Raw genomic sequence first — 27,914 nt, forward strand, 5'->3', positions numbered from 1 at the left:
TTTTGGGGAATTTTTATCTGTTCCATTATCTTTGCCCATGATGGGTCTGTTCAACTTTATTCTTCTATTACTTTTGTAGTTTGTATGTCTCTAGGAATTTGTCACTTTCATCTAGGTTATCCATCCATTTGTTGGTGTCCAAATGCTCATAGTATTTTCTCATAAACCTTTGTAAATTGTGTGTATGTGTAAACACATATATAAAATAATGGTGTTATAGCAACCATTCCAGGCAGAATTACTAACCTAACTTCCTTATATAACTCCTACAACTTGTAGATCTGTCCCTGGAGGTGCAGGAGCAAGGACATAGTAATGTCACTTTGAGTCAGAATCAGGCAAAGATGCTGTTGAAATGGGATGTGGCGCATGAATCTGGTGACTCAGGTAATGGCTGAGATGGGAGGAAGGCCATGAGATGCCTAAGGATGTGACAAACAGGGAACTGAAGATTAAAGGGAAGGGGGGATATAGTGGGACCACAAAGAATCCATCTGAAGAGAAAGGGGCCCTGTTGGGCTTCCCAAGGTATCAACATTGGTCTTTCCCTGCAGGTCCTTCTGTGGTGGGCCTCATCACCACTCCGGGTATGGGCAAGTTGCTGGCTGAAGCCCCTCTGGTCCTGGAGCCTGAGAAGCAGGCTGTTCTGCATGGGGCACACAAAAGCTTGTTGCAAGGAGTCTCCCCTGTTCTGCTCTCAGATGTTATCTCGGCCTTTATGAGCAACAAGAAGCTCAGCTCCCCCATCACCTACATCTTATCCCACCATGTGAGTGCTGGTGGCATGGGGCTGTGGATGTGGAAGAGCCTGGGTCCTGAGTACAGCCTCACTGCCTACCTCAGCCTTGAGGTTCTGGAGGGCTCCCCCACGAGTACGTCATTACCCCAGGAAAGCTCTTTGCAAGCCAGCTTTGGATAAGCATTTCTGAGCACCAGAACCACCAGCTCCCACCTATGTTTTTCCTACAGTCAGTGACCCCTGGGCCAACAAAAAAGGTGTTCTGTGTCTTTTGGGAGCACAGTCAGAATGGATCTGGTCATTGGTCCACCAGAGGCTGTACCTTGGTGAATAGTGGAGATACCAGCACCACCTGCCAGTGCACCCACCTCAGCAGCTTTGCTGTCCTCTTGGCCCACCACGATGTGCAGGTGAGAGGGGCTGCATCCCATGTCTATTTCTCAGTAACACATTTCCCCACATGTAGGAGCTTAAAAAACAGAAATCTGTGTCTTGTGGTTTCTTTAGGGAAGCAGTCAGGCATGGTATGGCTGAATTGCTATTCAGGATCTTCACAAGCCTGAAATCCTTGAATATGCTAGGGCTGCATTCTCTTCTGAGGCTCAGGATCCTCCTGTGAGCTCCCTGGTTACTGGCAGGATTCAGTTCCTTTCAGTCATAAGACTGGGGTTCTACTTTCTAGCTAGCTGTGAGCAGGGGACTGTGCTCAGCTCCTAGGGGGTACCTCCATTCCTTCTCTCTCAGACCCTCACACAGATATCAGCATTCCTTTTTCTTCTCTAATTTTTAAACTTAAATTGAGTTTAGTCAATGTGTCTGTATTTTTAGTTTCAAGGGCAGGATTTAGTGATTCTTCAGTTGCACATATCACACCTAGTGCTCATTACATCAAGTGCCCTGTGTAATGCCCATCACTCAGTTACCTCATTCCCCTATGCACTGCCCCCCCCAGCAACCCTGTTTGTTTCCTAGAGTTAAGAATCTCTTACAGTTTGTATCCCTTTCTATTTTCATCTTATTTTGTTTTTCCATCCTTTCCCCTATTTTCATATTTTGTTTCTTGAAGTCCATATATGAATGAAATCATATGGTATTTATTTTTCTTTGATTAGCTTATTTTGCTTAGGATTATACCCTCTATTCCCAATCAGATTATTGAAGATGACAAGATTTCATTCTTTTTGAGGGCTGCCTAATATTCCATTTTTTGATGGTTGAGTAATAATCTATATCTATCTATATCTATATCTATATCTATATCTATCTCACATCATCTTTTTTATTTTATTTTTATTTTTTTATTGGAGTTCAATTTGCCAACATATAGCATAACACCCAGTGCTCATCCCATCAAGTGCCCCCCTCCGTGCTTGTCACCCAGTCACCCCCACACCCCGCCCACCTCCCTTTCCACCACCCTTTGTTCGTTTCCCAGAGTTAGGAGTCTCTCATGTTCTGTCTCCCTTTCTGATATTTCCCACTCATTTTTTCTCCTTTCCCTTTTATTCCCTTTCACTATTTTTTACATTTCCCAAAAGAATGAGACCATATAATGTTTGTCCTTCTCTGATTGACTTACTTCACTCAGCATAATACCCTCCAGTTGTATCCACGTTGAAGCAAATGGTTGGTATTCATCGTTTCTAATGGCTGAGTAATATTCCATTTTATATGTATACCACATCTTCTTTATCCATTCATTTGTCAAAGGACATCAAGGCTCCTTCCACAGTTTGGCTGTTGTAGAAATTGCTGCTATAAACATTGAGGTGCAGGTATAGGATCTGAATTCCATCTGAAAAATCCCTTCACAGCAGCACCTAAAATGGCATTTAACTGAAAATTTGGAAGAAAGTGTGTGTGCATGTTCATCATTCATTGCCAAATTAGAATTCTGCTTATTACAGGAGTCATCAGGACTAGAAGGCTGTAGGCAGGGGCTCTCAAGGACTGTAGAAAGGAAGATTTGGTGGTGGCAGAGGTCAAAGGGGGCCAGGAAAGCCAGTGAGTGCAGGGGGGTTAGGAACTGTTTGACTTCTCCCCAGCCATGTGAGCTCGTTACTTCCTCTGGATCACCACTCCAAAGACTTAGGCGATCTGTAAAGTAAAACAAATCCCTGTAAGCTCCAGGGCTTTGTCTTGAATAAGGACTTTCTTATCCAGAAGATGTGGCTTATGTAAACAATGGAATATTACTCAGCCATTAGAAACGACAAATACTCACCATTTGCTTCAACGTGGATGGAACTGGAGGGTATTATGCTGAGTGAAATGAGTCAATCAGAGAAGGACAAACATTATATGTTCTCATTCATTTGGGGAATATAAATAATAGTAAAAGGGAATAGAAGGGAAGGGAGAACACTTGACGGGATGAGCACTGGGTGTTTTTCTGTATGTTGGTAAATTGAACACCAATAAAAATTAATTAAAAAAAAATAAAAAAAAAAAGGGAAGGGAGAAGAAATGTGTGGGAAATATCAGAAAGGGAGACAGAACATAAAGACTCCTAACTCTGGGAAATGATCTAAGGGTGGTGGAAGGGGAGGAGGGCGGGGGGCGGGTGGGGGTGAATGGGTGACGGGCACTGAGGTGGGCACTTGATGGGATGAGCACTGGGTGTTATTCTGTATGTTGGTAAATTGAACACCAATAAAAAATAAATTTATTAAAAAAAAAGAAATGACAAATACCCACCATTTGCTTCAACGTGGATGGAACTAGAGGGTATTATGCTGAGTGAAATGAGTCAATCGGAGAAGGACAAACATATATTCTCATTCATTTGTGGAATATAAATAATAGTGAAAGGGAATAGAAGGGAAGGGAGAAGAAATGGGTAGGAAATATCAGAAAGGGAGACAGAACATAAAGACTCCTAACTCTGGGAAACGAACTAGGGGTGGTGGAAGGGGAGGAGGGTGGGGGTGGGGGTGAATGGGTGATGGGCACTGAGGGGGGCACTTGACGTGATGAGCACTGTATGTTACTCTGTATTTTGGCAAATTGAACACCAATTAAAAATAAATTTATTATTAAAAAAGGACTTTTTTCCCCCTCAATTCTTACAGGATCTGAACTAATCAGATCAGAATTCCAAAAATTATAGTATTCTGAACCTGGAGGAACATACCCAACAACAGAGTAAATTTACCTGGTTCCTATATTCTTGATGTTACTATGTCAATAAATAAAATTATAAATGATGAAAGAGTCACTACCCCAGAGCAGGAAAATGTGACTTCGATGTATTCTTTGCTTCTCTTGGCTGGGTCCCAGGATGATGATCCCGTGCTGGTTATGATCACGTATGTGGGGCTGGGCCTTTCTCTGATGTGCCTCCTCCTGGCAGCCCTCACCTTCCTGCTGTGCAAAGCCATCCAGAACACCAGCACCTCCCTCCACCTGCAGCTCTCAATCTGTTTGTTCCTGGCTCACCTGCTCTTCCTCGTGGCCATTGACCGGACTGAAATCAAGGTACTGACATGTCACAGAGATACCCCTGCCCTGCAATAGGGGATCCTCAGTTTATGGACCTGTGCTACATTGGTACCTTAATAAAATGGCCTTGGGTCCCAAAGAAGTTTTTAATGATATGTAGCCTATTTCACATTGACACAACTAGATAAAAACCCTCTTTTGACAAGTCCTTTATTATACACATGAGAGTTCACTCCAATGGCGAGATATGGGACAGGTCCTGGGGCCACCTCCTCTCTGAAAATCCCTCCTTGTGGCACCCCCCAGGTGCTGTGTTCCATCATTGCAGGTGCCTTACACTATCTCTACCTGGCTTCCTTTACCTGGATGCTGCTGGAGGGTCTACACCTCTTCCTCACTGCACGCAACCTGAAGGTGGTCAACTACTCCAGTGTGAACAGGTTAATGAAGAAGCTCATGTTCCCTGTGGGATATGGAGTCCCAGCCATAATTATGGCTATTTCTGCTGCATCCAGGCCTCACCTTTATGGAACACCCACCCGGTAAGTGCAAGTTCTCTACACGATCATGGCCATGACTAGAACCAGAGTAGCAGTTTTTAATTATGCCAGAACGTAATGCAAAGAAGGCACAGGAAGTAAGAATTCTTAGAACATCTTTCTGGTGGAAAATTATAATCAAGCAGAATGTCTTTAAAGCTCTGTTCTCTGAATAGTAAAACTGAAGCCAAAATAAGTGCTTGGAACATCATTTTGAAAAAAATGTAATCTACTTTGTCAAAATCCTTTAGGATGTTCCAATATTTTTATTTGGAAAAAGAGAGTTGATTTAAATAAATAATCAAGTAATAGGTTCCATCATAGTTTTCGTGGTACCTACTTTATGCCATGCATTTCTACCCATTTCTATATGTGTTAACTCACTTAATCCACTTTTATATGCAATTCCAATGCATATAAAAATAGTGAAAGGGATCATAGGGGAAAGGAGAGAAAATGAGTGGCGAAAAATCAGAGAAGGTGACAAAACACGAGAGACCCCTAACTCTGGGAAATGAACAAGGGGTAGTGGAAGGGGAGGTGGGCAGGGAATGGGATGACTCGGTAATGGGCACTGAGGGGGGGCACTTGACAGGATGAGCATTGGGTGTTATACTATATGTTGGAAAATCAAACTCCAATAAAAGAATATACCAAAAAAAAACCCATAAAAAAGAGATACCACCTCACACCAGATTGAGCAGTTTTTCTTGTGTTTATGGACTATCTGGAGTTCTTAGGAAAATGCCTTTGGAGGGGCAGAGAGAAAGAGAGATGGATCTTAAGCAGGCTCTGTGCTCAGCACGGAGCCCACCTGGGGCTTGATCTCATGACCCCGAGATCATGACCTGAACTGAAATCAAGGGTTGGATGCCTTTTTTTTTAAAAAAAGATTTTATTTATTTATTCATCAGAGACACACACACACACAGAGGCAGAGACACAGGCAGAGGGGGAAGCAGGCTCCATACAGGGAGCCCAACGTGGGACTCGATCCTGGGTCTCCAGGATCACGCCCTAGGCTATAGGCAGCGCTAAAGCGCTGAGCCACTGGGGCTGCCCAAGGGTTGGATGCTTAAATGACTCTGCCACCCAGATGTATCTTTTGCAACAGGAAAACCACAAACAAAAACATACTTACAGTGTCTTTCCTTATACCTACCTAGGTACTTTTACTGGTGCTCTTTATTTCTTTGGAGTCACATTACCATCTAGTGTCCTTTCCTTTTTTTTTTTTTTGGTGTCCTTTCCTATTAGCCTGAAGGACTCATTGAGTATTTCCCTTAGGACTGTTCAGCAAGCAAGAATTATCTTATTTTTGTTTATCTTGAAGTGCCTTAATTTCTTCAGTTTTCTTTTTTTTTTTTAAAGATTTATTTTTATTTATTTATGATAGAGAGAGAGAGAGAGAGAGAGGCAGAGACACAGGCAGAGGGAAAAGCAGGCTTCTCCCTGCTTCGGGAGCCCGACGCGGCACTCGATCCTGGGACTCCAGGATCACGCCCTGGGCCAAAGGCAGGCGCGAAACCGCTGAGCCACCGAGGGGTCCCTCTTCAGTTTTCAAGGGGAATTTAACTAGATATGGAGGTCTTGGTTGACCATATATATTTTTGGACACTTTGGAGATGTTATTCCACTGCTTTTTGACCTCCATGATCTCAGACAAGGAATCACTCCTTAATCTTATTGAGATCTTTTGACACAAAAATAAGTTTTCTCTTGCCACTTTAAAGATTTTGTCTTTTGTTAGAAGGTCTATGAGATGTTTCAGTGTTTCAGGATCTACTTGAATTTATTCTAGTTGTAGTTCATTGAGCTTCTTAGATGCTTAGCTCAATATTTTTATTAAAATTTGGGAAGTTTTTAGCCTTTCATTCTTCTTTTAGGCTTATTCTGTTCTTTTGCTTTGCCTTATTCTGGGATTCTAATTATGTGTATGTTGGTGCACTTGGTCCTGTGCCATAAGTCTCTGAGGTCTGTATATTTTTCTTCATTCTATTTTCTTTTGTTCCTCAGATGGCATAATTTCTATTGACCTACATTCAAATTTATCAATTTTTTCTTTTACCAGTTACAATCTTTTTTTTCAGTTTAAATATTTATTTTATTTTATTTTTTTATAAATTTATTTTTTATTGGTGTTCAATTTGTCAACATATAGATTAACACCCAGTGCTCATCCTGTCAAGTGCCCACCTCAGAGCCCATCACCCAGTTTCTCCCACCTTCCGCCCTCCTCCCCTTCCACCACCCTTAGTTCATTTCCCAGAGTTAGGAGTCTCTCATGTTCTGTCTCCCTTTCTGGTATTTCCTACCCATTTCTTCTCCCTTCCCTTCTATTTCCTTTCACTATTATTTATAATCCCCAAATGAATGAGACCATACAATGTTTGTCCTTCTCTGATTGCCTTATTTCACTCAGCATAATACCCTCCAGTTCCATCCATTTTGAAGCAAATGGTGGGTATTTGTTGTTTCTAATGGCTGAGTAATATTCCATTGTATACATAAACCACATCTTCTTTATCCATTCATCTTTCGATGGACACTGAGGTTCCTTCCACAGTTTGGCTATTGTGGACATTGCTGCTACTCCACCCCAAGATTGCTAGAACTCAAACAGCAATTTGGCAGTGTGGCAGGATACAAAATCAATGCCCAGAAGTCAGTGGCATTTCTATACACTAACAATGAGACTGAAGAAAGAGAAATTAAGGAGTCAATCCCATTTACAATTGCACCCAAAAGCATAAGATACCTAGGAATAAACCTAACCAAAGAGGTAAAGGATCTATACCCTGAAAACTATACCCTGAAAACTTCACTTGTGAAAGAAATTGAGGAAGACACAGAGATGGAAAAATATTCCATACTCATGGATTAGAAGAATTAATATTGTGAAAATGTCAATGTTACCCAGGGCAATTGACACGTTTAATGCAATCACTATCAAAATACCATGGACTTTCTTCAGAGAGTTAGAACAAATTATTTTAAGATTTGTGTGGAATCGGAAAAGGCCCCGAATAGCCAGGGGAATTTTAAAAAAGAAAACCATAGCTGGGGGCATCACAATGCCAGATTTCAGGTTGTACTACAAAGCTGTGGTCATCAAGACAGTGTGGTACTGGCACAAAAACAGACACATAGATCAATGGAACAGAATAGAGAACCCAGAAGTGGACCCTGAACTTTATGGTCAACTAATATTCGACAAAGGAGGAAAGACTATCCACTGGAAGAAAGACAGTCTCTTCAATAAATGGTGCTGGGAAAATTGGGCATCCACATGCAGAAGAATGAAACTGGACCACTCTCTTGCACCATACACAAAGATAAACTCAAAATGGATGAAAGATGTAAATGTGAGATAAGATTCCATCAAAATCCTAGAGGGGAACACAGGCAACACCCTTTTGGAACTCGGCCATAGTAACATCTTGCAAGATACATCCACGAAGGCAAGAGAAACAAAAGCAAAAATGAACTATTGTGACTTCATCAAGATAAGAAGCTTTGCACAGCAAAGGATACAGTCAACAAAACTAACAGACAACCTACAGAATGGGAGAAGATATTTGCAAATTACATTTCAGATAAAGGGCTAGTTTCTGAGATCTATAAAGAACTTACTAAACTCAACACCAAAGAAACAAAATCCAATCATGAAATGGGCAAAAGACATGAACAGAAATCTCACAGAGGAAGACATAGACGTAGCCAACAAGCATATGAGAAAATGCTCCACATCATTTGCCATCAGGGAAATACAAATCCAAACCACAATGAGATACCACCTCACACCAGTGAGAATAGGGAAAATTAACAAAGCAGGAAACCACAAATGTTGGAGAGGATGTGGAGAAAGGGGAATCCTCTTGCACTGTTGGTGGGAATGTGAACTGCTACACAGCCACTCTGGAAAACTGTGTGGCGGTTCCTCAAAGAAATAAAAATAGACCTGCCCTATGACCCAGTAATTGCACTGCTGGGGATTTATACCAGTTACAATCTACTGTTGAGACCTTCTGGTGAATCTTTATTTCAGTTATTGTACTTCTCAACTTTAGGATTACTGTTTGGTTCCCTACATCATATCTACTGCTTTATCTAGATTATTTATTTGGTGAGATATTTTTGTCATATTTTCCTTTAAGTTTTTTATACATGGTTTAGTGTTTTCATATATATATGTATATATATTTTTGTTTAAATATATGTATATATTTAAATATATACATATATTTGTATATTTATTTGTATATATTTGTATATATACATATATAAATATATGTATATATTTAAATATATACATATATATGTAAATATATGCATATATATTTTTGATTTAAAGACTTTATCTACAGAGCTTGAAATCTGTGCCTTCTCAGAGACATTTTCTTTTGACTGATTTTTTTTTTGCCTGTGTATGTTACACATTTTCCTGTCTTTGGCTAGATCATAAATTATTGGTTAAAACTCAACATTTAAGATAATATATTGTGACACTTCTGTTTTCAGACTTGTCTATCCTCCAAGATAATGTGTTGTTTCTGATTTTTGGTGTTTTTGTTTGTTTGTAGGAAGTTTTTTGGGCTAATTCTGTTGATTCCTTGTAGTGTGTGACCTCTGAGTTCTCTGTTAGTTTTATTAAGGTTCTTATTTTTTTTAAATTTTTATTTATTTATGATAGTCACAGAGAGAGAGAGAGAGAGGCAGAGACAAAGGAGGCTCCATGCACCAGAAGCAGGCTCCATGCACCAGAAGCCTGATGTGGGATTCGATCCCGGTTCTCCAGGATCGCGCCCTGGGCCAAAGGCAGGCGCCAAACCGCTGCGCCACCCAGGGATCCCTAAGGTTCTTATTTTTATCCCTAGTTCTGGGTTGTTAGGGTTTTGGTCACATCTGGGTCAGTATAATTTAATGATTACCCAATGTTTGTTCAGATTTCCTTAGTGCTTTGCCTATATGCTTTGCATTCTTTTTCAAAGGTATCTGTGTGAGAAGGCACACCTCCAAACTTTGGGTAGTTTACATAATAGTCTTAGCTTTTACTTTCTGATTGCACAAAGCCTCAAGGTCAGTCAGAGGTGAGAAACTAGTGCTTTTTTTCCCCCATGCCTTTCTATTTTAAAAAAATTTATATTGAATTGAATTAAAATGTAGTGTATTATTAGTTTCAGAGGTAAAATTTAGTGATTCATTAGTTGTAAGTAACACCCAGTGTTATTGCATCAAATGCCCTCCTTAATGCCATCACCCAGTTACCCTATCTCCCCATCCACTTCCCTCCAGCAACCCTGCGCTGAGTGTCTCTTTTGGTTCCTTTCCCTTTTTGATTTTGTCTTATTTTATTTTTCCTTACCTTCCCCAATATTCATCTGTTTTGTTTCTTAAATTATGCATATGAGTGAAATCACCTGAGATTTGTCTTTCACTGACTTACTTATTTCACTTAGCATAGTACTCTCTATTTCCATCCATGTCATATCAAATTATAAGATTTCTTTCTTTTTGATGGCTGAGTAATATTCCATTGTGTGTATATGCCACATCTTCTTTATCCATTCATCTGTCAATGGACATCTGAGATCTTTTCATATTTTTGTTATTGTGGACATTGTTGCTATAAACATTGGGGTACAGGGATCCCTGGGTGGCGCAGCAGTTTGGCGCCTGCCTTTGGCCCAGGGCACGATCCTGGAGACCTGGGATCGAGTCCCACATCGGGAACCCGGTGCATGGAGCCTGCTTCTCCCTCTGCCTGTGTCTCTGCCTCTCTCTCTCTCTCTCTCTCTCTCTCTGTGACTATCATAAATAAATTAAAATTAAAAATAACAAAACATTGGAGTACATCCTCATGCCTTTTTTGAATGAGGCATATCCTCATACATCCTTATACTTACAGGAGTATTTCAGAGATTTTCAAAATTTGTTATGATCCTTTGGTTCTACAATATTTCCTTTATTTTTTTTAAGATTTTATTTATTTACTTGAGAGAGAGGGATACAGAGAGAGGGAGAGCATGAGTATGTATAAGAGGGAAAAACAGTCTCCCTTCTCAGCAGGGGCTGAAAAAAAATTTAAAAAAGGACAACACAGGGGTGCCTGGCTGGCTCAGTCAGAAGAGTATGAGACTCTTGATCTCAGGGTTCGAGTTCAAGCTCCATGTGGGGTGTAGAGATTACTTAAATAAATAAAATAATTTAAAAAGTGGACAAAATATTTTAATAGACATTTCTCCAAAGAAGATATGTAAATAACCAATAAGCACATGGAAAGGTGCCCAACAACCTTAGTAATTAGGAAAACACAAGTCAAAAACCATGAATGAGATATTACTTTATACCCATTAATTGAAATGGCTAAAAAATACAGGCAATAAAAAGTGCATGGAAGAGTGTGGAAAATTTGGAACACTCATATTTTGCTGGTTTGAATGTAAAATGATGCAACTGCTTTGGAACGCAGTTGGACAGTTTGTCACAAAGTTCAGTATATAGCTACTGCATGCTGGTATATACCCCAAACAAATGGAAACATATGTTCACACAAAACTTGTACCTGAATGCTTGTAGCAGCATTATTCAAAATTGGAAATAACTAGAATGTCCATCAAGTGATAAATGGATAAACAAATGCAACATATCCATCCAGCAGAATATTATTTGGCCATGGAAAAGAGTAGGATTATTACTCATCCATAAAAACATGCTGCAGTGTGGATGAACTTTGAAAGCATGATGCTAAATGAAAGAATCCTGTCATGAAAGACCACATATCACATAATACCACTTATGTAAAATGTTCAGAATAGGCGAATCTGTCATGTGGGAAAGCAGAGTAATGGTGTCCTGGGGGAAGAGGAGGAGTGGAGTGTGTCGAAGTGGGAACACATGACTGCTAGTGTGAATGAAATTTCTCTTTGTGGGGTTGAAAATATCTTAAAGTTAGATTTTAGTGCTGGTGCACAACTCTTGGGAATATTCTATTTTTTAAATAATAAATTTATTTTTTATTGGTGTTAAATTTGCCAACATACAGAATAACACCCAGTGCTCATCCCGTCAAGTGCCCACCTCAGTGCCCGCCACCCAGTCCCCCACACCCCACACCCACCTCCCCTTCCACCACCCCTAGTTCGTTTCCCAGAGTTAGGAGTTGTCCATATTCTGTCTCCCTTTCTGATATTTCCCACTGATTTTTCTCCTTTCCCCTTTATTCCCTTTCACTATTATTTATATTCCCCAAATGAATGAGACCATATAATGTTTGTCCTTCTCCAATTGACTTACTTCACTCAGCATAATACCCTCTAGTTCCATCCACGTCGAAGCAAATGGTGGGTATTTGTCGTTTCTAATGGCTAATATTCCATTGTATACATAAACCACATCTTTATCCATTCATCTTTCGATGGACACCGAGGCTCCTTCCACAGTTTGGCTATTGTGGACATTGCTGCTATAAACAGCAGGGTGCAGGTGTCTCTTGGGAATATTCTAAAGATTACTGGACTATATAGTTTAGATGGGTGGATTTTATAGTCTGTAAAATATATCTGAATAATGCCATGAAACAATGTGAGACCAAGTGGATGGGTTGTGAAGCCGATGGAAAAAAAAATAAATTGAACAGTGCAAGAAAGGCCCCTAACCATGTTAGTTTCCCAGGATTCTGAAAAGTTGTTAACATGTGTGTGGGCTTCTCCTTTGCTTCAACACCATTTATCTCAGTAACATTATTCACTGTTAATATCTCAGCTAAAAATATAATTTCTTTAGAGAACCTTCCTTAACCATCCTAATCCCTCTGATTCCAAAGTAAGCATGACAACCAATGATACAGCTCATTGACTCCCATTTTTGTTTTATTGTTACCATATATTTGTGTGTATCCTACTCCAGGTGAGATATGTGGTTTTAAAACTATGTTTACTTTCTTTTTAACGTTATCTTCAGACCCAATCACAAAGCCTATCACAAAAGAGTCACTCATTATTTGTTGATGAATGAATGAATGATTTAATGATTTATAGAATAGTTTTTTCTATATTCTTAAGAACCAATGAATTTTTTGCTTTCTCTCTTGTTCAGCTGCTGGCTCAACCAAGAAAAGAGATTTATATGGAGCTTCCTTGGGCCAGTCTGTGCCATCTTCTCTGTGAGTGATGACATCAGAGTATCCTTTTTTTTAATTTTTTTAAAATTTTTATTTATTTATGATAGTCACAGAGAGAGAGAAAGAGAGGCAGAGACACAGGCAGAGGGAGAAGCAGGCTCCATGCACCGGGAGCCCGACGTGGGATTCTATCCCGGGTCTCCAGGATCGCGCCCTGGGCCAAAGGCAGGCGCCAAACCGCTGCGCCACCCAGGGATCCCACATCAGAGTATCCTTAATGCTCAGCTGGGGGTCACTAGAAGAGAAGAATTTTAAGCAGGGTGACAGTGGCAGGCATGTCACTGGATTGTCATGGTTTTGTTTAGTTTTCTAAACCTGCTCCTAAAACTATAAACTCCACTGTTATTTAATATGAAGATGACTTAAATGTGGAATTGATGTTGGACAGGCTAGGATGCAGGGAACAGATTGAAATTTTATTTAGTAAGTCTTCTGTGGCTTCCCAAAGGTCAATTTAGCTTTCTTTCTGATGACCCTCTGGATTTTGAAAAGCAAGCTGTCTTCCCTCAACAGCGAAGTATCTACCCTCCAGAACACAAGGTAAGATGGAGAAGAGAGTGACCAACCCCATAGACTAGATCCTAAGGACAAAGCCATGTGCCTCAGCAGTCCCTGATGCTTCTTCTCGGGGTCTTTTTAGGGAACCTGAGTAGAGAGAGGCAGCTACTCTTCTATGGCAGCTGGCTCAGATTCAGTAGGTGCAGCTAACAACTTGGCCAAATTTTCTGTTGATCCTTTTTTTTCCAGAGAGAGTGAGAGCATCGGGGAGGGGAGTGCAGAGGGAGAGGGAGAGAGGGAATTTTATGCTGGCTCCACATTCAGTGGGGAGCCTGATTTGGGGCTTGATCCCAGGATCCTGAGACCATGATCTGAGCTGAAATCAAGAGTCAGATGCATAAATGACTGAGCCACCCAGATGCTCCTGTTCTATTCCTAACCCAAGTTTGTGACTCCCCCAGCAACAGGAAGAATTGACATTGGTTAATAAACATTCTTTGGACTTTTTCCATCAGTCCTCTGACAAATGTGCAGGGAATCTTTATGTTTCCACAAAACACTTAGAAAAACCTGTGAATTTTCCCACAACCCAGCCTACACTTCCATACTCCATGTCAGCTCAGGTTTCTACTGATACCTCGTGCATTCTTCTCCTAGTCCATGTCAAATCTTCTGGGAGGCTTGGATGGTCCTTTGCTCTAGCAACCTTTGTGCAAATTTAATGCTGTTTCTTCCATGTTCTTATCATTATCCTTTCCAAATGAAAATAGAAATCTTGCCTTTGTTATTTTTTAAAGAGTTATTTATTTATTTATTTATTTATTTATTTATTTACTTATTAATGAGAGAGAGAGAGAAGAGGAGAGGAGAGGAAGAGACATAGACAGGGGGAAAAGCTCCCTGCAAGGAGCATGATGGCAGGACTCGATCCCTGGACCCTGGGATCATGCCCTGAACCAAAGGCAGATGCTCAACTGCTGAGCCACCCACGGGTCCCTCCTTTGTTATTTTTAATGCCCAGATCCCAGCACAGAGCCTGATGCAAAATGCCTCCTCAGTAGTGCTGGATGAAATTCAGGGTCTCCAAGGAGCATCATAAAATTTTTGAAACTTACATTGTGAAATATCACTGTCCTCCTCAATCCAAATCAAGATGCCATCGTGGTCCAAGTGGCGTCTGTACTGTAGGAAATCATTGAGAGTAAAGATCAAAGTTGATCACCAGTCAGCTTGAGAACTCATCACCATCAGGGGAAGACAGGAGCTTCCATGGCTAGAGATGAGAATGGCTTTCATTGTGTTGTCCTGGGTGAATCATGAGCCCTCTTTCTCTTCCTACCCAGGATGCTGGCATTTAAAGCCACAGCTCAGCTCCTCATCTTGGGCTGCACATGGTGCCTGGGCATTCTGCAGGTGGGCCCAGCTGCCCACGTCATGGCTTACCTGTTCACCATCATCAACAGCCTGCAGGGTGTCTTCATCTTCCTGGTGTACTGCCTCCTCAGCCAGCAGGTACTACTGCCCAGCTCCCACCTGGGATGCTTCCTATCCTCACTCATCTCAGTGAACTGATTCAGAGCATACTTTGCCTTTGCAGGTGCGGGAGCAATATAGGAAATGGTTCAAAGGGATCAGGAGGACAGGAGCTGAGTCAGAGAAATACACAGTGTCCAGCAGGGCCACCTCTGATGTCTCCAAATAAAGCATGGTAAGATCAGGCATTGCTCCCAGAGCACTTCATTAAGTGATCTGCTTAAGTACCATATGCTTACCCCATTGAGCACATTAGTGTGCAACAGAATAGGCCCTTCAGTGGCTCACACTTGATTTGCTTTTTTTTGTATATTTTTTTATTGGAGTTCAATTTGCCAACATATACTATAACATCCAGTGCTCATCCTGTCAAGTGCCCCCTTAAATGCCCATCTTTTATCTATTAATTTAATGTTAACAATTTAGTTATTAATTAATTATTAACTTTCTGACTCCTCTATAAAGACGGTGCTTCCACCTGTTCTTTGGATCCCATCTTCATGCCTTATCCATTATTTTTAACTGTTAGCAATAGTCTCTTTTTAAAGGTTTGTTTAAGACTATATTTTGCTCCTTAGGGTATTGTGTTCCTCTTACACATCAACATCTTTTTTTAAATAATAAATTTACTTTTTATTGGTGTTCAATTTGCCAACATTTAGCATAACACCCAGTGCTCATCCCGTCAAGTGCCCCCCTCAGTGCCTGCCAACCAGTCACCCACACCCCCTGCCCACCTCCCCTTCCACCACCCCTAGATCGTTTCCCAGAGTTAGGAGACTTTCATGTTCTGTCTCCCTTTCTGATATTTCCGACTCATTTTTTCTCCTTTCCCCTTTATTCCCTTTCACAATTATTTATATTCCCCAAATGAATGAGACCATATAATGTTTGTCCTTCTCCGATTGACTTATTTCACTCAGCATAATACCCTCCAGTTCCATCCACGTCGAAGTCAATGGTGGATATTTGTCCTTTCTTTTTAAATTTAATTTAACTTAAATTTTTATTATAAATTTATTTTTTATTAGTGTGCAATTAGCCAACACATAGAATAACACCCAGTGCCCATCCCGTCAAGTGCCCACCTCAGTGCCCATCACCCAGTCACCCCCACCCCCCGCCCTCCTCCCCTTCCACCACCCCTAGTTCATTTCCCAGCATTAGGAGTCTTTATGTTCTGTCTCCCTTTCTGATATTTCCCAGTCATTATTTCTCCTTTCCCCTTTATTCCCTTTCACTATTATTTATATTCCCCAAATGAATGAGACCATATAATGTTTGTTCTTCTCCAATTGACTTATTTCACTCAGCATAATATCCTCCAGTTCCATCCACGTTGAAGCAAATGGTGGGTATTTGCCGTTTCTAATGGCTCAGTAATATTCCATTGTATACATAAACCACATCTTCTTTATCCATTCATCTTTCGATGGACACTGAGGCTCCTTCCGCAGTTTGGCTATTGCGGACATTGCTGCTAGAAACATCAGGGTGCAGGTGTCCCTGCGTTTCATTGCATCTGTATCTTTGGGGTAAATCCACAGCGGTGCAATTGCTGGGTCATAGGGCAGATGTATTTTTAACTCTTTGAGGAACTTCCACACAGTTTTCCAGAGGGGCTGCACCAGTTCACATTCCCACCAACAGTGCAAGAGGATTCCCCTTTTTCCACATCCTCTCCAACATTTGTGGTTTCCTGCCTTGTTAATTTTCACCATTCTCACTGGTGTGAGGTGGTATCTCACTGTGGTTTTGAATTGTATTTCCCTGATGGCAAGTGATGCAGAACATTTTCTCATGTGCTTGCTGGCCATGTCTATGTCTTCCTCTGTGAGATTTCTGTTCATGTCTTTTGCCCATTTCATGATTGGATGCTTGTTTCTTTGCTGTTGAGTTTAAGAAGTTCTGTTTTTCTTTGATTATTAATTTTTATTATAATTTTTATTATTTTTTTAAAATAAATTTGTTTTTTTTTTTGGTGCTCAATTTGTCAACATAGAGAATAACACCCAATGCTCATCCTGTCAAGTGCCCACCTCAGCGCCCGCCACCCAGTCATCCCCACCCCCTGCCCACCTCTTCTTCCACCACTCCTAGTTCATTTCCCAGAGATAGGAGAGTTTAAAGAGTTATTTATAGATATTGGATACTAGCCCTTTATCTGATATGTAATTTGCAAATATCTTCTCCCATTCTGTAGGTTGTCTTTGAGTTTTTTATCTTTGGCTGTGCAAAAGCTCCACATCTTGATGAGGTCCCAATAGTTCATTTTTGCTTTTGTTTCTCTTGCCTTCATGGATGGATCTTGCAAGAAGTTGCTGTGGCAAAGTTCAAAAAGGATGTTGCCCGTGTTCTCAAGGATTTTGATGGAATCTTGCCTCACATTTATCTTTCATCCATTTTGAGTTTATCTTTGTGTATGGTGCAAGAGAGTGGTCCAGTTTCATTCTTCTGCATGTGGATGTCCAATTTTCCCAGCACCATTTATTGAAGAGACTGTCTTTCTTCCAGTGGATAGTCTTTCCTCCTTTGTCGAATATTAGTTGACCATAAAGTTCAGGGTCTACTCCTGGGTTCTCTATTCTGTTCCATTGATCTATGTGTCTGTTTTTGTGCCAGTACCACACTGTCTTGATGACCACAGCTTTGTAGTACAACCTGAAATCTGGCATTGTGATGCCCCCAGATATGGTTTTCTTTTTTAAATTTCTCCTGGCTATTTGGGGTCTTTTCTGATTCCACACAAATATTAAAATAATTTGTTCCAACTCTCTGAAGAAAGTCCATGGTATTTTGATAGCGATTGCATTAAACGTGTCAATTGCCTGGGTAACGTTGGCATTTTAACAATATCAATTCTTCTAATCCATGAGTATGGAATATTTTTCCATCTCTTTGTGTCTTCCTCAATTTCTTTCAGAAGTGTCTGTAGTTTTTAGGGTATAGATCCTTTACCTCTTTGGTAGGTTTATTCCTAGGTATCTGATGCTTTTGGGTGCAATGGGATTGACTCCTTCATTTCTCTTTCTTCAGTCTCATTTTTAGCATATAGAAATGCTATCTTGGGGTGGAGGCTTTTGAGTTTTCTATGTAGAGTATCATGTCATCGGCGAAGAGGGAGAGTTTGACTTCTTCTTTTCCATTTTGAATGCCTTTAATGTCTTTTTGTTGTCTGATTGCTGAGGCGAGGACTTCCAGTACTATGTTGAATAGCAGTGGTGAGAGTGGACATCCCTGTCTTGTTCCTGATCTTAGTGGAAAGGCTCCCAGTGTTTTCCCATGGAGAATGATATTTGCTGTGGGCATTTCATAGATGGTTTTTAAGATGCTGAGGAATGTTCCCTCTATCCCAACACTCTGAAGATTTGACCAAGAATGGATGCTGTATTTTGTCAAATGCTTTCTCTGCATCTAATGAGAGGATCATATGGTTCTTGGTTTTTCTCTTGCTGATATGATGAATCACATTGATTGTTTTACGAGTGTTGAACTAGCCTTGTGTCCCGGGGATAAATCCTACTTGGTCATGGTGAATAATTTTCTTAATGTGTTGTTGGATCCTATTGGCTGGTTGAGAATTTTTGTCTTATCTTGTTGAGAATTTTTGCATCCATGTTCATCAGGGATATTGGTCTATAATTTTCCTTTATGGTGAGGTCTTTGTCCAGTTTTGGAATTAAGTTGATGCTGGCCCCGTAGAATGAATTTGGCAGTACTCCATCTCTTTCTATCTTTCCAAACAGCTTCAGTAGAATACATATGGTTTCTTCTTTCAACGTTTGATAGAATTCCCCTGGGAAGCCATCTGACCCTGGACTTTTGTATCTTGGGAGGTTAATGATGACTGCTTCAATTTCCTCCCTGGTTATTGGCCTGTTCAGGTTTTCTATTTCTACCTGATCCAGTTTTGGTAGTTTGTGGTTTTCCAGAAATGCTTCCATTTCTTCTAGATTGCCTAATTTATTGGCACATAGCTGCTCATAATATTTTTAAAAAATTGATTGTATTTCCTTGGTGTTGGTAGTGCTCTCTCCTTTCTCATTCATGATTTTATTAATTTGAGTCTTCTCTCTCTTCTTTTTAAATAGGTTGGCTAATGGTTTATCTATCTTATTAATTCTTTCAAAGAACCAACTCCTGGATCTGTTGATCTGTTCCACAGTTCTTTTGGTCTCGATTTAATTGAGTTCTGCTCGAATTTTAATTAAGTCTCTTCTTCTGCTGGGTGTGGGGTCCATTAGCTGCTTTTTCTCTAGCTCCTTTATGTGTAAGGTGAGCTTTTGTATTTGAGTTCTTTCCAGTTTTTGAATGGATGCTTCTATTGCGATGTATTTCCCCCTCAGGGCTGCTTTTGCGGCATCCCAAAGATTTTGAACGGTTGTATCTTCATTCTCATTAGTTTCCATGAATCTTTTTAATTCTTCCTTAATTTCCTGGTTGACCCTTTCATCTTTTAGCAGGATGGTCCTTAACCTCCACGTGTTTGAGGTCCTTCCAAACTTCTTGTTGTGATTTAGTTCTAGTTTCAAGGCATTATGGTCTGAGAAAATACAGGGGACTGTCCCGATCTTTTGGTATCGGTTCAGACCCAATTTGTGACCCAGTATGTGGTCTATTCTGGAGAAAGTTCCATGTGCAGTCGAGAAGAATGTGTATTCAGTTGATTTTCGATGTAAAGTTCTGTAGATATCTGTGAAATCCATCTGGTCCAGTGTATCATTTAAAGCTCTCGTTTCTTTGGAGATGTGTGCTTAGAAGACCTAGCGAGTATAGAAAGAGCTACATTGAAGTCACCAAGTATAAGTGTATTATTATCTAAGTATTTCTTCAGTTTGGTTATTAATTGGTTTAAATATTTGGCAGCTCCCACATTCGGGGCGTATATATTGAGGATTGTTAAGTCCTCTTGTTGGATAGATCCTTTGAGTATGAGATAGTGTCCCTCTTCATCTCTCACTACAGTCTTCGGGGTAAATTTTAGTTTATCTGATATGAGGATGGCTACCCCTGCTTTCTTTTGAGGACCATTTGTTTTTTTTTTTTTTTTTAATTAACTTTTATTGGTGTTTAATTTACCAACATACAGAAAAACACCCAGTGCTCATCCCGTTTTGAGGACCATTTGAATGGTAAATGGTTCTCCAACCTTTTATTTTCAGGTTGTAGGTATCCTTCTGTCTAAAATGAGTCTCTTGTAGACAGAAAATAGATGGGTCCTGCTTTTTTATCCAGTCTGAAACCCTGCGCCTTTTGATGGGGTCATTAAGCCCGTTCACATTCAGAGTTACTATTGATAGATATGAGTTTAGTGTCATCATGATATCTATTCAGTTCTTGTTTTTGTGGATTGTTCCACTGAACTTCTTCTTAAAGGGGAGTTTTAAGAGTCCCCCTTAACATTTCTTGCAGAGCTGGTTTGGAGGTCACATATTCTTTCAGTTCCTGCCTGTCTTGGAAGCTCTTTATCTCTCCTTCCATTTTGAATGAGAGCCTTGCTGGATAAAGTATTCTTGGTTGCATGTTCTTCTCATTTAGGACCCTGAATATATCCTGCCAGCCCTTTCTGGCCTGCCTGGTCTCTGTGGAGAGGTCTACTGTTACCCTAATACTCCTCCCCATAAAAGTCATAGATCTCTTGTCTCTTGCTGCTTTAAGGATCTTCTCTTTATCTTTGGAATTTGCAAGCTTCACTATTAAATGTCGAGGTGTTGAATGGTTTTTATTGATTTTAGTGGGGGGGGGATCTCTCTATTTCCTGGATATGAATGCTTATTTCCCTTTCCAGATTTTCAGGAATATTTTCAGCTAGGATTTGTTCAAATACATATTCTGGCCCTCTGTCCCTTTTGGCGCCCTCGGGAACCCCATTTAAATGTAGGTTTTTCTTCCTCAGGCTGTCATTTATTTCCCTTAATCTATCCTCATGGTCTTTTAATTGTTTGTCTATTTTTTTCTCAGTTTCCCTCTTTGCCATCAACTTGTCTTCTGTCACTCACTCTTTCTTCTTCCTCATTAACCCTCATTGTTAGGACCTCTTGTTTGGATTGCATCTCATTCAATTGATTTTTAATTTCTGCCCTATTAGATCTAAATTCTGCAGTCATGAAGTATCCTGAATCCTTTTTGTTTTTTACTAGAGCCACCAGTAGCTTTATAATAGTGCTTCTGAATTGGCTTTCTGACATTGAATTTAATCCAAATTTTGCAACCCTGTGGGAGAGAGGACTGTTTCTGTTTCTTTCTTTTGATGTGAGGTTTTCCTTCTAGTGATTTTGCTCAGTGCAGAGTGGCCATAAGGAAGTTGTATTGGGAAAAGGGGAAAAAGCGAGAAAGGAAAAAATAAAGAAAAAGAAAAAAAAGAAGAATAAAAAAGAGAAGAAAAGAAAAGAAAGAAGGGGAGAAGTGGAAGCAAACAGAAACCAAAAAACAAGGGGGAGTATCGTCTGAGTGTATATATTGTAAATCCTTCGACTTCCCCCTGGAACTTTCCAGTGCTGCTTGGTCAATAACTTGCTTTTCCCCTGTCCTTCTAGCTGGTGTTCTGGGGGAGGGGCTTGCTGTGCTGATTCTGAGGTGTGAGCACTTGGGGGAGCTCAGTGGAGTTGTTTTTCTGTTTATTCTGTGGGGCCACTGTGAGGCTCAGTGGGGGTTGTTTATCCTGTGAGGACCCAGGAGGAACAACAACAGTGGCAGCGGCCAGCTCTCCAGCCCTGGTGTCAACTCCTGCAGTAACTCTGGAGCTCTCAGTCTGCAGGGGCCTGGATGCTCTGGGGGCGGGCTGCTGATCTGCACAGATCGGTGCCGCTCATGGGCAGGAGCATCCTGGCTGTCCTGGGCTCTCCCGGCCTCTGCCTGTCTGGATCTTGGGCTGTGTCCCCCCGCACCCTGGGCTCCCAGGCCTGCGCTGCTGGAATCGCACTCCTGGGCCGCAGCCCCCTCTGCGCGGAGCCGCCGCCTCCGAGCTGCTCCCGGGTTTAGCCCGGCATGTGCTGCACCCTTTCCGGAGCTCGGCTGCGGGGTGTGGCATGCTCTCCCCCGGGGCGCAGGTCCTCTGTTAGTGTCCCAGGGAGCCTGAGGGCATCCCCGCCCTCCTGGGGTCCTGTTCGAGCTCCCTGCGAGTGCCTTTCCCTCTGGGAAGATTGGTAAAGCTCCTGCTTCTCCGGGCCTGGGCTTTCCTGTCCTGGGGGCACTCGGGGCAGCCTTAGCCCGGCTTCTCGCGGGGGCCCCTCCCCCTTGGATGCCTTTTTTTTCTTTATTTTTTTTAGTCTTCCTACAGAATTGCGAACTCTTCTCACTGTAGCATGGCACCTGTTGTCTCTTCAAATCTCAGGCTGAATTGGTAGGTTTTCAGGATGATTTGAAAGTTATCTAGGTAATTTGGTGGGGACAGTGACTTGGGGACCCTACTCTTCCACCATCCTGCTCCCTCTGGTTCTCTTCTGTGTTAAAAAAACGTGTGCGACTTGCCCCACTTTTAGCTACCAGACAAGTGTTGACTTCTCTCTGCTTAAACGTACTCCCTACTTCCCCAACCTTTGCAAGTGTGGTTTCTTTCCCTTATCATGCCACCCAAACAAACATCTCTTAGACCTACAATGATCTCCATGTCCCTAAAAGTTTTCTCAGAAACTGGGGACACTATTCATCTTTTCTGATGGAACACTCCATCCTTATCTCCTCTAGATTCTACTCATACAGACTTCTACGTCTTTCTTCCACTCTCTATAGCGTTTTTCTCTTTGTTTCATTTATAGCTCCATCCAATGGATCAGTTCCAGAAGCACTTCAGTTCTCATTAAGTTCTTTCCTCCTAGACAATAGCATCTATCCTTTAGGTTCAATTACCATCTAAATACAAATGACAGCCATGTACATTTCTCTCTCTGATCTCTGAGATCTAGATGAATATTTCCAGTTTCTTATTTCTCATATCTAGAACTAACTCAGCCTTCTAGTAAAAGACTTGCAATCTTTACCCCAATTTAGTCCTTTCCCATGATGTCTTTCTCTCTCTGGATGTACTACATTCAGCTTGTGGCACAAGTTTGGACTCTTTACAAGTTATCCTCAGTAATGATCTTATTTCCCAGCACAGCCTATCCATTATACAATCCTTGTTTTATGTTCTCAATATGTTCCCAGTGTGTCCAGCAGGCTCAATCTTCATCACCCCTCCTTAGGACACTGCTATCTTTACTTGCCTAAATAGCTGCAGTATCCACCTAACTGACCACCCCTTTCTAGTCTTGTCACCTTCCTGTGCACCTTTACATACAAATCAGAGGGATCTTTTCAAAACACAAATAAAATCGTGTCACCCCTTTGTTAAACTCATTACATGTAGGATCAAACCTCAAATCTGTAAATCAATGAGGACCTGCTTGGATTGTCTCCTGCTCACCTCTCCAGCTTCATCTATTATGAATGTACCATCATTCTGGCCAGATCAGATTTCTTTCAATTTTTTAAATTCACTGTGCTTCTTTGGTACAAAGGCTTTGCACATATTCCTTGTCCTTGAAACACTCTTTTGTTTTCCTTGACTCAAAAGTATGTCAGCCTTCACATCTCAGTTCACGTGTTCATTCCTCCAAGAAGCCTTCTCTTCCTGCTTAGGTTAGGTCGGGTTCTCTTGTTTTTCACCCTGATGGCCCCTGTGCCTTTCCTGCAGAGCATTTGTCAGAGTCATTTTAGTCTTGGTTTTCACTATTTGCTTTGTATCTGTCTTCCCTGTAGATTTCAGACCCAACAGGTGCCATGTTGGTTTTTCCCTCTAATGTATCCGCAGCATTTCACATGATGCCAGGCACATAGAAATGCTTGATACAACTGCTGCATGACTATTTAAATTAAATTCACAGAGTGCAGCTGCAGAAGGTGCAGGAACTGTCTTGCTCATCAATCTCTTTCTAACTTTCCCAGTGCTCATTAATGGTCTAGAGAGCAAATAAGTGAAGGGATAAATAATAGAATGAATTGCCTGACCAGGAGGGTAATAAGACAGTAGAATAAACTAATGATTCGGTAATGATGCCCCCTTTCTCGCAAATTTCAAGTTTTTTTCTCAGCCTTGTGGTTTTATTAGTGACCTTCACATCTACTTATTAAGACCCAAGTATTTCCTTATGATCCAAGAGCATTGTGTAGATACACTGATTGAAACAGGTCTGGACTGAAACAGGTCTGGAATGAAATCCCACTCTCCCAAGTGCTTGCTATGTGAACTGGGTCAAATTGCCACACATTTTATATCTTCCGTTGCCTCCTCTTTCTCTTCCTTACACATGAGACAGTTGTCTTAGAATCACTGAATTGGAGCTAATTGCTGGATTCCTTATGTAGGCTTTCAGGTGGGTCATGCATTGGTGGGAGGGGGGCTGAATATCTCCCACATACACTGTAGATGTTGATTCAGCCAAGGATGGGGAATGTAACCATATCCACCTAACTGGGAGCTAATGCAACATCCCTTAGTACAACTGATGCCATCACATAAGGGGCAGGTCACACAGATCTGAGATGTTCCATTCTGGCTGTATCACAGCCTTGTCCCACTGGGAGCTTGCAGTTATTCAGCAAGAATGTAACGGATAGTCCACATCTTTCTGTTTAGGGAATGCTAATAGTACTTAACCCTCCATGTTTTTGGTGTCAGCCAGTCCTCAGCAAGGCCAATCTTCATTCCTGGAAGCTAATCCCTAGGAGTCCCTAAATAGTATCTGAGCTTCTCTCACTCTGGAATTCCAGTAAATGGGTATTTCCACATGGATTCTTTGTATTAGTTTCCTATTGCTATTGTAACAAGTTATCACAGACCTACTGCTAAAAACAACATAAACATTAAAGGTGCCTAGGTGGCTCAGTTGGTTAAGCATCTGACTCTTGATTTCAATTCAGGTCATGAACTCAGCATCCTGAGATCAAGCCCCACATCAGGCTCTGTGCTCAGCATTGAGTATGCTTGAGATTCTCTCTCCTTCTTCCCCTCCCACTGTACTCCCTCTCTCTCTAAAACAAACATTATATGGTCTCATTCATTTGGGTAATATAAATAATAGTGAAAGGGAATAGAGGGAAAGGGAGAAGAAATGGGTGGAAATATCAGAAAGGGAGACAGAACATGAAGACTCCTAACTCTGGGAAACGAACTAGGGGTGGAGGAGGGCGGGGGTTGGGGATGACTGGGTGGCGGGCACTGAGGGGGGCACTTGATGGGATGAGCACTGGGTGTTATTCTGTATGTTGGCAAATTGAACACCAATAAAAATAAATTTATTATTAAAAATAAAAGAAATTAGTAAATCTTTAAAAAAACAGAAACATTTATCTTACATATCTAGAAGTTTAAAGTTTCAAATGGGTCTTATGGGAGTAAAATCAAGGTGTCAGCATAGCTGAGTTCCCTCTGGAGACTTGAGGAAAGTTTTAATTCTTGTTTTCTTCCAGCACCTAGAGGCTGGCTGCATACCGTAGCTAGTAGCCCCTCACTCTATTCGCCTTTCAAAGCCTACAGTGCAGCATCTTCAACTGTATCTCTCTCTCTCTCTCTCTCTCACACACACACACACACACACTCATTCTCTCTCCCTTACTTCTGTCATTGTATCTCCCTTGCTCTCTTCGACTTTCCTGCCTTCCTCTTTCCCTTAAAAAGACCTTTTTCATTACACTGCCTCACTTTCCATTTACAATACTTAATTTTATCTGGAAAGTCCATTTTTTTCTGTGTAAAATGAAATATTCACAGGATCCAGAGATTAGAATGTGGGCATCTTTTTGGAATCCTTACTTTGTGTACCACACTATGGTAGGATGTCTACTGTACATAGGTTTGGTTTGCCTATTGTAGAGCCACCAAAATCTGCCTCAGGTTATAGTATTTGAGTAAATATCAACCCCCACCCCCTGTGATGATCTATACAGTGAAGAAACATACTTTCTGTGAGAAAAATAGCACCTCAAAGCCAAGGAATGTATTAAAATTTGAGTAATCTTATCACTGTTTCTACTGTCTTTGGGAAAAGGACTAAGCAAATTCATTCCTTTACGTATTTGTATCTTCTACTGTCTCCTAAAATTTGGTGCCTCTGGTGTTTAAAGATATAAGGAATGTTTCCCTCTCATCTTGTTATCTTTTCTGTGGTGTCCTGTAGTCTTGTTCAAGAAAAGCACTTGTGTTCAGTTCTAAGTAATTTCATGATGCATACTTTTAATAAACTCATTGTGTAGAGATAAGCATGTGAAGTTGCCTAACTCAAAAACCAGAAATCACACTAAAGTTCCTATAGACACAGGAACAAATAACTCATATTGGGAATGACAAGGATAAGTGGGAAAAGAAGAATTCACTGTTTTTTCCTTTACATCTTAGCTGATTGACAACAGGTAACATTTCATTTTTTTATAAATTTATTTTTTATTGGTATTCAATTTGTCAACATATAGAATAATACCCAGTGGTCATCCTGTCAAGTGCCCACCTCAGTGCCCATACGTTTCTGACCTTGTGTTAATTTATCACTTACTGAAACGCCTAGGTGTCTAGCAGTTGACCATCTGCCTTTGGCCTAGGGCGAGATCCTGGAGTCCCAGGATTGAGTCCCACATCAGGCTCCCTGCATGGAGCCTGCCTCTCCCTCTGCTTAAGTCTCTGACTCTCTGTGTCTCTCATGAATAAATAAATAAAATTTTTTAAAAATTTCCCACCTACCTTTTTAGTTCCTATATATGTAGAGTAGCATTTCACAAACCTTGTAGCAGAGCGATTAGGACATACATCTTGAAACAGATAATATTTTTCTATCGCACATTTCATTACTCTTATCTTCTGTAACTTAGGGGTTAAGAAATATAGGGAGATGGGACTTCTGGTAAAGATGTTACAAATATCTGATATTTTACTCTGACATATTCACTTGGCAAGGGGATTTTGTGATTGAAAGCTTCTTAAATTTCCTATATCTTTTTTTTCAAAGGAAACTTTTAAAAAAGATTGTTGATTAATTTTGAGAGAGAGAGGCGGAGAGGGAGGGACAGAAGGAGAGGGAGAGAGAATCTCAAGCAGACTGTGCACTGAGTGTGGAGCCCAACATGGGGTTCGATATCATGGCTTTCATCATGACTTGAGCTGAATCCAAGAGTCAGATGTGTAACTGACTCAGCCACCCAGATGCTTCAAAGGAATTTTTTGAATTATCTTTCTGTAGTCTTGTATATCATTTCTAAATATTGTTTTTCTAGGTAAATTAAAAAATCTGATGAATTATATCCCCATCTCCCAAGGAAAATTGGAACTGTTAATCTCTGAGCCCTTGAGAGAGGATAAACAAGACTTCATTGTGTGTATATTTCAAGAAATTCACCATGTCAACAGTGTGAAAGAAGTCAACCTTGCTTGATACTCAATGCCTGCAAAATCTGGAATTTGTCTGTGCCCTTCAGTGTGCTTAGAAAACTCTCAACATGTAAAGAGCCATCTGTGGACCAATTTCTTGGTCACTTTGATTTACAACCTTTTCTGAAGCCTCTCCTTCCTACAAAGATGCTTCTAGATGCTGAACGTCTATGAGCAGGAAAACCTGCCTCAATGGATTTTCCTACCTACAGCAACCATGAGAGTGGACATGTTCACCCCAGAGTCTGGATTTTGAAATTTATTTGTTCGTGTTCTGTGAGCTTAATTATTCATACTTTCAAAGATATCAGTTTCTCACTAGGTCCAAGGGAGTGATCACAAGAGACACAGGTTTAACCTTCATTGAGATTTCAGGGGGAAATAAAGTGATTTTTGCAGCTATGGTTGACTCAGAGGCTGAAAGATTCCAGTAAATCATATCTCTATAGCTGGACAACTGAAACATGAACCATTTCAGTCATCGCTGTCTTGTTTCATCATCACCTGATGATACAGATAGTTGGAAAACTCTGATCATGATATGTATGTTTCAGGCTTTGTGGGCTAGCGTATTAGTCAGGGTTG

General features: G+C 40.9%; 1 protein-coding gene across 1 annotated transcript; it reads left to right on the forward strand.

The window, feature by feature from the left end:
- Window positions 1–40: 40 nt before the first annotated feature.
- On the forward strand, window positions 41–27,914 carry LOC121495060 (adhesion G protein-coupled receptor E2-like). Its single transcript, XM_041762359.1, has 11 exons — window positions 41–44; window positions 280–387; window positions 555–769; window positions 970–1,149; window positions 4,019–4,216; window positions 4,487–4,722; window positions 12,817–12,883; window positions 13,350–13,441; window positions 14,743–14,911; window positions 14,997–15,107; window positions 27,176–27,914. The coding sequence occupies exons 1-10, from the start codon at window positions 41–43 to the stop codon at window positions 15,099–15,101; spliced, it is 1,374 nt and encodes a 457-aa protein (XP_041618293.1). The 3' UTR covers window positions 15,102–15,107; window positions 27,176–27,914.

Source organism: Vulpes lagopus, chromosome 7 (assembly GCF_018345385.1).
Source record: "Vulpes lagopus strain Blue_001 chromosome 7, ASM1834538v1, whole genome shotgun sequence".
NCBI classification, from domain to species: Eukaryota; Metazoa; Chordata; class Mammalia; order Carnivora; family Canidae; genus Vulpes; species Vulpes lagopus.

Bases quoted from the DNA above. Each gene is read 5' to 3' on its own strand.
- LOC121495060 (XM_041762359.1), top strand. The intron at 1,150-4,018 runs GTGAGAGGGGCT...GCTGGGTCCCAG, and splicing joins TGGCCCACCACGATGTGCAG to GATGATGATCCCGTGCTGGT. The intron at 4,217-4,486 runs GTACTGACATGT...GGCACCCCCCAG, and splicing joins TTGACCGGACTGAAATCAAG to GTGCTGTGTTCCATCATTGC.